We start from the raw sequence: 10,834 nt of genomic DNA on the forward strand, positions 1-10,834 counted from the left end.
CCAATAATCTACATATATCTGGCACCAAATCAGTATAAGTAACAGAAAATATACAGTATAAACGACTTGTATTTTGTATATATACAAAAGAGAAATGACTTGTAGCTGTGCTTCTTCTTCACCTAATCAGTAAGGTTAGCTAAGACACTTTAGCGTCTTTGTTTACTTCAACAGTAGCAAAATTACAATTAAAAGGCCATCTCAAGGGGCCCAAAGCTCTGCTAAAAAACCCTACAACCCAAGTCGAAGCTTCATTCCGGGTTCATTCCGTCACATTAAAGGCCCATCTTGAAGGGCTCAAAATGCAAAATACGTATCACTACTCGCCAAAAATGCACAAAAAAACCAACATCCTGTGAGCAAAAATGCAACCAAAAAAAAAAAAAAAAATCCAAAAAACAAAAAACAAAATCATGTCACTTGAGTGCTTATGTATATTTGCTAGCAACATGCATATATTTTTCTTTTTCTTTTTTATTCTCAATCTTGTATTGTCTTTCTTTTTGTCTTCTCTATTCGACTTAATTTAACATTTAAAAAATAGAAAAGGAATAGAAAAGTGGAATAATAAAAGAGATCTAATTGGTTAAGAGGATTGAAAAATAGAAAGATGAAAAACTCATTTGTTTAGTTGAGAAAAAAAAAAGAAAAAAGAAAAAGAAAATGAAGTTGGTATAAATTTAGAATTGATAATAATAATAACTCAAAATGAAAAGTGTGCTGAAAATTTGGTCAACACATAGGTCTTGACCCGACCCAACTTAATTACTCAAGTTCAAGTCAACCTGTTTTTTATGAGAAAAAAAAAATCCATACCCTTTTTTTTTTTTTTTTTTGGTTCAGGTGAGTTAACGGGTCTAATCATCTAGATATAATTTTTTTAGATCCACATTTGATGGCAATCTTTTATTCTCAAAAAGATATTTTGGTGCCGGCTTTGTGCAACCCTCACAAAAGTTGCGTAATTAAAGGGATTTTATTTTATTTTTTGGTATGGAATTGGGAAATGAGAAAATGGAAAATCCATACAAAGTTTAATGTCAACTTTCACAATCAAATTTAGTAAAATTCCTTTATGTCTGTATTAAGGGAATCTATGTGATAAAACAGAAATTTCTGTAATTATTTATTTGGATTTGAGTATGTATTGTAATAAATATTTAATAAAAAAATTCATTGGAACTATTTAATGGATAATTATAAAAAAAACCAGCATTAACATACTCAAAAGTATATAATTATTATACAATAATGCCTTTATCGTCCAACCATATTAGAAATGGATAGCCCATTTATTGAATAATTTTCTGATTCTTTCTCACATGTATGTGCTTCAATTGCTTTTCTAGCAATAGAAAATATGGGTTTTTCAGGGGAAGGTAGTGTCAAACTATCATTTGCCAACATAGCTATAACATCTGACATTGTTGGTCGATCAATTGCACTATCTCCTATGCATAGGAGGCCAACATGAATGCATCGAAACATCTGATCCTTGATGAATGAATCACTAAGTGTTGGATCCATGAAGTCTAACATGGCATCTTCTTTCCATAATTCCCATGCCTGAAGCAAGATAACAGAGTGTCAGAGATACTAACAATAAATATCACAAAATCATCCAAGCTGATTCATTTTTCACGTACATATCCAACAAGATTGACCAAGTGCTTAGTGTGGTAGAAATTGTTGCTTTTCCTACCACTCACGATTTCCAGCAATAGAACTCCAAAACTGTAGACATCAGATTTTATAGAAAAAACTCCCTCCATGGCATACTCAGGAGACATGTATCCACTAACATCAAATCATAAAACAAGTTGTAAGTCTAACATCATTAGATGGAAGCAATAATATTTAGCATAGAAAATGAAACAAGTATAAGAAGGTATGAATTAGTTTACTTACTATGTCCCCACAATCCTCCTAGTATTTGCTTCCAATTCATTTTGTTGGAAAATTCTTGCCATACCAAAATCAGATATTTTGGGGTTCATATTTTCATCTAGGAGAATATTACTAGCTTTCAAATCTCTATGGATTACTCTCAATCTTGAGTACTTGTGGAGGTAAAGCAATCCTTGAGCAATTCCTTCAATTATGCTAAAACGTGTAGGCCAATCTAACATTCTGCTTTTGGTTGAATCTATAAGATATAAATTGTAGAATAAGACTAGTAATTTACTTTGAGCAAAATCATATACATCAACAAATTACTCGATGGAAAAAAGAAAAAAATAAAATCAAGTGTTATATAAAAGTGAACGTCTTCCTAACCAAAGAGAAAGTAGTCCAAACTTTTGTTTGGCATGTATTCATAAATTAACATTCTCTCGTCTTCATGAATGCAGAAACCTAGAAGTTGAACAAGATTCATATGTTGGAGTTCAGATATAAGTATCAACTCATTCTTGAACTCTAACATTCCTTGTCCTGAATTTCTTGAAAGTCTCTTTATAGCTATTTCTTGCCCTTGTGAAAATATTCCCTGTTAAAAGAATCAATAAGTCATCATACAATGTTGAACAATTCAATCAAAACATCTTTCATCAAAGAGGTTTGTAGACTTAACCTTATAAACAAGTCCAAAGCCTCCCTCTCCAAGCTTGTTTTCCAATGAGAAGTTATTTGTCGCAGACATGATGCATTTATAACTGAATATTCTCAAATCATTCCCCTGCTTTCTATCATTTTGAAGCTCATTAACAGTGGTAAACGTATCGGAGTTCATTAACTCAAGCATTCCATCGTCACTCTTTGCATCCTTCTCCACTATTTAGATCAATACAGAGCTTTAGAGATCATCTCGAAATTCTGAATACTTTCGAAATTCTGAATGTTACTATGTGAAGCATTTACCTTGAAGAATTACATTTCTCCTTCTTGATAGGTGGCACAAGATGCAGAAGAAAATTACAACTAGAGGAATGACACCTATGGCTATACCAACCCATATCCATTTCTTTGTACCTGCATTCATTGATTGTCACTGGGTAAAAGGAGGCGTGCCAGGGGCAATTTCTTACCCTCCCCCTATTTTTTATTAATAAAACTTTTAAATTATATATAACTTTTATTAAAGGACCCCCTTCATATTAAGAAATGTACAAACAATCATTTAAAGTATTATTGTCTCTTTTATTTTCATTAATTTTTAATTTTTTGTCATATATAACTCTAACTTCAGAAGCATTTATATATATGTTCATAAAAATATATAAGTAAATCCATGTAATAAAAACTTTCTCAAAAATATACACCACTGTAAGTTTCTTTAAAAACTTTTTTCCTTTTTTCTATGTATATGTGCTAAAAATATTTAGTATTCTCAAAAAAAAAAAAAAAAAAAAAAAAAAAACTCTTTTTTCCCCCAAAAGAAACTATTTTATTATGCGTCTAGAGAGCTAGCAAGTGTATGAATATACGGATTTTTTTTTTTTTTTTTCATTTAAAGAAAAGAAGCTATGATTTTTATGGTTCAAACCATGGGATATACTCTACTTTATCCTCCGCAAACAAAAGAAAAGTTTTTCATTTAGATTTACCATTATATATTTATCTTATACATGACATGACATTACATGTGTTGTTTCTTGATCAATCACGTTATACTATATATGTTAAGGCATATGAAGTGCATTTATTATTTAATTAATTAATCCATCTAAAATTAATTCATTTGTACACATTTTATTTTATCTAAAACTATTGTTATACTCTAATATGCAATTTTTAGTTTATTTAAAAAAAAAAAAACATTGATTTAAAATGTTTAAGAAATTAATATTAATTATGATTAATATAATGATTAATATAATTTAATGAATAATTATACATGACATAATAAAAGAAAATATTTTTCTTGGTTTATATAAAATGGACTTCACGAATTTTTCTTATATATGAAGAAACAATATATATATATATATATATAATACATCGTATTAATTAAAGACATGTTCTAAGCAAGGGCGGAGAAATGTTTGCATGTGTGACTACAACCAAGGTATGGAGAAATTGTGAAGAATGCTAATTAATAACGTGGGAGGCTAAGTTCTAAGAAGTAAATATCTTCTTTCTTTGACTTTTCTTCTCCATTATTTCAACAATGGCAACTTTGTAGAATAGCTTTTAGGTGGAAGCATTTAATGCTTTGTTTTGTTGTCTCTTTTGTAAGTTCTATATAAGGCTAGCTAAGGTTGTATCAAGACATCCAATATATAATAGAAGCATTGTATCCAATCTAGCAAGAAGTGTTCTTGTGTGATAGTACAACAAATGTAAGGGAAATAGCAAGAGAGAAATAGTGTGGTGTGTGTAGCAAATTATGTGTAATGTATTAAGTATCGATAAAAGCTTCTATTTATTGATAACTTTTTTGTGTCTTCTATTTGAGTGTGGTGAGATTTATCACAAAGTATTTAACAAAATAATTCTCTTTTGAGTGTCAAATTTATTTTGACAAAACTTCCGCAGCGACAAATCTTTACAAACTCTACCTTCTAAATGAACCAATAAACAACTACAAGTCCTCCACTAGCATGCCTTACACATAAGTTTTAGTGAGTCCCTACTGTACTTTAGCAAAAGGCTCTAATCAATCCCTTCAAAAATCCACTCTTGCATGCTAACGTGGAAAGCAAAGTGCACTGCTTGGAAAGCCACAATCCATCATGAACCTTGATAAAGCCCCTCTGTACTTAGCTATTATAATATTTAACTTTTTAAAAAAACTTTTTCTTTTGTGAAAATTTCTTGTTCATATAGTTAATTATATATTAAAATTTTAAAATAGTTCATTTCTATTGTGGTTTAGAAACTAAATATATATACAACATATCAGGGAAACAGAACATTATTTTTTGCTTTAAGATAGTCTAAAAATGATAATATGATCTCAATTTTTTGCAATAATTTACTCAACTTTATACAAATTTGTGTGTAAAAAAATAAAGAATAACATTAATTTACTAGATAAATTGAATATCCTTTCTTTTTGTGAAGATGTTTACATAATTTCATTAAAATATCATATACAAATTTTGCCTCCCCTTAACTCAAATCTTGGTTCCGCCACTAGTTTTAAGTACATGTGTTTGTGGGTAGAAAAAAAAAATTTAGTTCCAACACTATTTTTCATGACTTATGAATCATTTGCTATTGACTGTTATGTTGAATCACAATCGCAAAATATGCATGTATATCAACAATCAAACAATAAGAGGGATATGAATTAACTTGAACGTATTCATAGATCATATCGTTATTACTAAGTTCTTATTAATTTTTGTATATAGTATAATGGAATGAGATTCACTCATTTTATGTTGTCTTCATTTTGTCATTTTATAGTTAACCTAATATATATATATATAATCACGTTATTTAAAAAAAAATTCCCTTAAAAAAACATCATTTAAAATTTTAAATAATGTGATAATTTATAAACCTTAAATTTAAATTTTTTAATGTAAACCATAGTATGCATCCAAATGGAAACAATCATTTTCCTAGCATAAGTAGATGGAATTAAAGTGAAAATTTCTCAAGGGTTTATTAGCTTTAGAAACATACCATTTTGAGAAGACTTTGGTATTAGAACATAAAGAGCTGGAATTATACCAGAGAGGTCTTGGAAGAATTCCCCCTTTTTCTCCCAAAATTTGCATCCAGTCTGATTATCATATAGGAAAGTATAGGCATCACAGCCACAGAGGTTCCAGCAAGTAACCCTGCAATCATTCATGGTATGTTTAGTGTTATTATCCAAGGAGCTAGGTTCAGGCCCTTGTATGAAGTAACCAGATCTTTTATCAAACATGTCATCACGACTTCGACACGAAGGTAGCCATCTCTTGCAACCTTCATCAGTACTGTGTCCATTACAGTTTTCCGTTTCTGCAATATAGGATCCATCAAAACCAAGAAGTTTCCCCTCAAAACTTAGAAACCATGCTGATTGTCCACCTTGGTTTATATCATTATAAACCAAGTGTTCTTCATCCTCGTTAGAAACAATGGTGAAATTATACATGTGCTTGGATTCATCTGATATGAACTCAAATTTGCCACCTTTCAAGACCCCACTAGTCCAAAACTCCACCCCTTGTCGCCGAATGATCAATTGGCGACCCTTGGGATCCCACTCTAGAGAAAACTGCCCTGGAACTGGGACAACCTCGTTCAACCATGAGGTAAGTGACCAAGGTCTTCCATTCTTGTGGTTGACACCTAACTTCATCCCCGGCAGAAGTGTGTCTGTAGGCTCATCAAAACTTTGCCACAAAACCGTTTGCGTAGTTCCATTGGAATCCAATTCTTGCAGGACAAAATTCCCTGAATCCAATAGAGTTGCAAAGAGAGTGTATGTGTAGTTGGTTGCTTGATGAGAATACAGAGATATTGCATCTCCACCGTGGGGCAAAATTTTGAAATTTCCTTTGGTTTCTAACGTAAGAACCATGGCAGTGTTCACAACAGGTGCGTTTCTGTTGCCAACCCAAACAATTTTTTTAGGGTCATTGGTGAACCATATTCCCAAGTAGATGTTGCTGGTACTTCCATAGTGGAAGAACCCCAAAGTGAATGCTCTTTTTGCAGAAACTAGGTAACTTGAGGAATTAAGAGTGTCGCCTAATTCGAGGGTGTCCCTTGCGGCAGCAAAGGAAATCCACAAGCATGATAACATTAGCAAGAACATAAGTTTGAGATGGTTTTCATTCGTAGCCATGAATGAGCACTGAATTTCTCCAAAGGGAAAGCACTTTGCTCTAACTCAAACTTAATAGGCAGCAAGATATTTGGGGTTTGGAGACCATATTTCTTTATCTGTTTTTATAAACATGACGGTGTGTTTGGCAAAAATAACTTATTTTATTATTCAGCTTATTTTTACTACTATTTATGGGTCTCATTGCACTTTTTGATACTATTCATGAGTTTCATTGTACTATTTCAGCTTATTTTTACCTTAATTTATTGTACTTAAAAAAAAAATTCAATTTTAGCAAAATAAACAAATCTCAAACAGATCCTTAAAGTGGTTAACACAATTTTAAAGTATAAACATTTATTATGATGATTCTAGGGCCGCTTAACATATTTAGGGCCTAAGGCGAAATTTGAAATTGTGACATTTTATATATTTAATATGACTTTAAAAAAATTAAGTATTACTTAAGCTCTATTATTTTATTTTAAATGCAATTATTTTACTAATTAACATGAATTAGACAGATTTTTTTATTTAATAGATACCAAAAAAAAAAAATTTTGACAAAAATTTTCACATATATTGATGTGGTAGATTGATATTGGTAAGTTTGCCAATTCAACTATTGTGAAAAATATTATGAATTTTTTTGTGTATAATTTTTTTCAAGTGTTACTTTTATAATATTTTTCACAACAAATCCTAGTTGTTAAATTGTTACCGGTTATAATTTGAAACTATGAATTATTTTTTGCCATCAATACTAGCCTGTAATAATATGCTACTTAAAATTTGTTGTAAAAGTGTTGTAAAAAATATTGTAAACATAATTTTCTTTTCTTTTTTTTTGTCTTGTTTTCATTTGATAAAAAAAATATTATTTTACTTATTGGCTAATATTTGGTCTTAATTAAATTAAAATTTGGGGTCCTTTTTTTATTTGCGCCTTAGGTGACCGCATCAAATTTTACTTATTTATTTCTTCTGTGTGGTTGTCTGGCCGGATTATTTTGTTGGCTAAAAATTCAGCAAGTCAAGGTTCAGATAATGACTTAATGGTAATGATACTTTTAGTGGACGTTTGTTGTTCACACCCATCTCTCCTACCCACTATCTAATTAAAAAACATAGCCTTCAATACATTTTTTCTTTTTGCAGTTTCTCTCATCTTTCCTTAGTCCTTACAAGTTCTTTGGAAACAAACAGACACAAAAATTTGAAAACCAAATATTTAAGCCTCGTCACCCAAAGAAGACCCAACCAAAGGCCGCCACCTCACCCTATCTCTCTCCAACCATTCCTTCCTTATCATCATCCTCCTCCTCCTCCTCCTCCGCTTGCCAATGGCTCTCCCCTCAAATAAAACTAACAAATTAAAAAATTAAAGGGACAGAGAAAGGAATATGGCAGAAAATAATTTCGAACATTTGTCCAGGATAAAGAAATTCAACAATTAAAAAAAAAATGACAAAAAAAAAGTATTCAACAATGAGATTTACAAGCACGCATATGTTGATGTTCGTGCATGATTCAAGTTTTCAGCCATATTCCAAAATGACAGGAAAAAACAAAAAACAAAACAAAACAAAACAAAAACTCTTCAATGTATGTATCAATCATTCCATTTCCATATATATGTGGGCTAACAAATAAGTTAACAAGAAAAATCACGTCAGAAACCCAGGAAAGGTGGAGGATGGGAAGTCCAGGTAGAGAGAGAGGCATATGTGGGTGGTATTGGGATCATTCTAAGTTCATCTTATAGGCGGTCTGTGGGTGAGTCAAGTCCGTGAAGGAGTGTGGGTCTATGGGTGCCATTTTTTGGGAGTAGAGAGTCTAGGTTTGGGATTTGAGGGAAGTGGTGAAGAGTCAAAACTGGAGAGGAGTTCGAGAAATGAGATTGACGGTATTTCATTCTTGGTTGCTGTTGGGATGCCAAGGAAATGACATTTTTTATTGGTGGATGAATTAATCTTTGGTTTAATTTCTTTTTCTTTTTTTTGATGTGTTTGTTTCAATGGAAAATTTGCAGGAAAGATGAGAAAGTGCGAAAAGAAAAAGTAGATTGAAGCATGTGTTTACACGTGCACTTGGTTTTTTTCTTTCTTTTTTTTTTTGTTGAGAAAAAGGTAAGGAAATTTTATTGAAACAAATCCGATTGGAATACACTATCCAAATCACTATGTAGAGATTCTACCCATACATCTGTGTCTGCAGATATAACTGCCTTCCTAACTAAAGCATGCGCCAACCTATTCCCTTCCCTTCTAACATGGCTGAACTTGCAAGATCGAAGAGACATCCCTAGACTCTTGCACTCATCAATCACATGACCAAATAAAGTGCTACAACTTCTCACCATATTTAGAGCAGCAAGAACCCTTGAACAATCCCCTTCTATCTCCACATCAAACAAACTCAACTTTTTGGCAAATAACAGCACCGATACACAACCATAGCCTCTACCAACTCCATCGATTGAACCAAAGGAATTTTTTGACTCAAAGCTCCAATCACCTGGCCCTAGAAATCATGGAACACCACTCTAACACCCGTACAACCAAATGTGTCAAAGAAAGCCGCATCAAAGTTTCCTTTATATACCAAATCCGTCGACAGAGACCAAGACACCTAAGCACGTCGAGAAGAAACCTGTAAGGGCTGATGATTCGCATTGAGAAATTCCACAACATAAGCCTTAGCTCGACTACCCAACTTGTGAAGACTCCATAAGGGCTGCTTCTCCCTGAGCCTATTACGCCACTACCATGAACTCCAAGCTATGGTGCAAAACATAGTAACCCGAAACTGAGAACTCTTCAGCATCACTGCCTCAAGCAAGTCCCAAAAAGAGTGATACTGTTTCTGGAACAAGGGAGCTAAACCTGGATCAGACTTCTAAACAAATTGAGCATGATCACATAACCATAAACTATTCAGTAACGTCTCCTGATGATCCTCGCAAAGATCACAGGTTTCATTAATGGGATTATGTCTAGCATGCAAATTTTGTTTAGACGGAAGCGCATATTTTGCCGTATGCCAAATGAAATGTTTTATCCTGTAGAAAATTTAGACCCCTTAAACCAACCAGATTGCGTAGCCTAGTTAATTAGCCAAGTTGTTACTTAGTCAAATTAAGCAATTCTAGGTTAAAACAATCAAACAATCATATTAAGAATATATAGCAGCGGAAAAGTAAATAACACAAGATATGATCACCCAGGAAAACCAAATCGGTAAAAAACCTGGGGAGGATTTGACCTAGCTATCCTCAAGGTAAACCTGAATCCACTATGCGAAAGAATTGAAGTTCATATAGAAGGACTACAAGCTCCCCGCTTGACTTCCTAATGCTACCCACTAGTAGAACTTACTGACACGACCACGTGCAAGCTCCGAATCCACGGACTCCTTCTTTCTTGGATTCTTCAATCAGCTACAAGCACCCCCACTTGATTATCTTTAAGCTTCAATGGTAGCAACCAAGTTGATCATCAAGATGTAGATAATATCTCCAACTTGAAAACCCTAAGTTTTGTAATTAGTATGTTGGCAAACCATGATAAAAAAATGTATTTAGTCTTGTCTAGGCTTGCTCAAAGTTGGTTTATTATTGTAAAGTTGGAATCGAGTTGCTGCAGAAATACTTGGGACTTTCGGCCTGGCTCGATCGATCGAAGAATAGACTCGATCGATCGAAAATTGCATAGGTTGAATTTTCTGCAGAATTTCCAACTCAGCCCTACTTCATTAAACGTTTAGGGTTTTATGTTTTTACCCTAGGTATATAAACAAAACCCTAGCCACATTTTTGAGGCTTGCTCCAATTGTATTGTTGCTCATACATTGCTGTTTTGTGTAAATCTCTTGTGAGATCTTTGATGAGTTTTCCTTTACACAAAACTTAGGGTTTTCAAGTTGGAGATATTATCTACATCTTGATGATCAACTTGGTTGCTACCATTGAAGCTTAAAGATAATCAAGTGGGGGTGCTTGTAGCTGATTGAAGAATCCAAGAAAGAAGGAGTCCGTGGATTCGGAGCTTGCACGTGGTCGTGTCAGTAAGTTCTACTAGTGGGTAGCATTAGGAAGTCAAGCGGGGAGCTTGTAGTCCTTCT

At 32.9% G+C, this 10,834-nt stretch overlaps 1 protein-coding gene across 1 annotated transcript; it reads right to left on the bottom strand.

Annotated features, from left to right (window-relative positions):
• Nucleotides 1-1,257: 1,257 nt before the first annotated feature.
• LOC112035680 (G-type lectin S-receptor-like serine/threonine-protein kinase At1g67520) lies at nucleotides 1,258-6,786 on the bottom strand. The gene is made up of 7 exons (XM_065781323.1): nucleotides 6,073-6,786; nucleotides 2,873-2,970; nucleotides 2,573-2,755; nucleotides 2,278-2,488; nucleotides 1,909-2,146; nucleotides 1,647-1,797; nucleotides 1,258-1,566 (listed from the first exon to the last, which is right to left on the bottom strand). The coding sequence occupies exons 1-7, from the start codon at nucleotides 6,728-6,730 to the stop codon at nucleotides 1,258-1,260; spliced, it is 1,848 nt and encodes a 615-aa protein (XP_065637395.1). The 5' UTR covers nucleotides 6,731-6,786.
• Between the last annotated feature and the right edge of the window lie 4,048 nt (nucleotides 6,787-10,834).

Source organism: Quercus suber, unplaced genomic scaffold, assembly GCF_002906115.3.
Source record: "Quercus suber isolate HL8 unplaced genomic scaffold, Cork oak 2.0 scaffold_263, whole genome shotgun sequence".
In the NCBI taxonomy this organism is placed as follows: Eukaryota; Viridiplantae; Streptophyta; class Magnoliopsida; order Fagales; family Fagaceae; genus Quercus; species Quercus suber.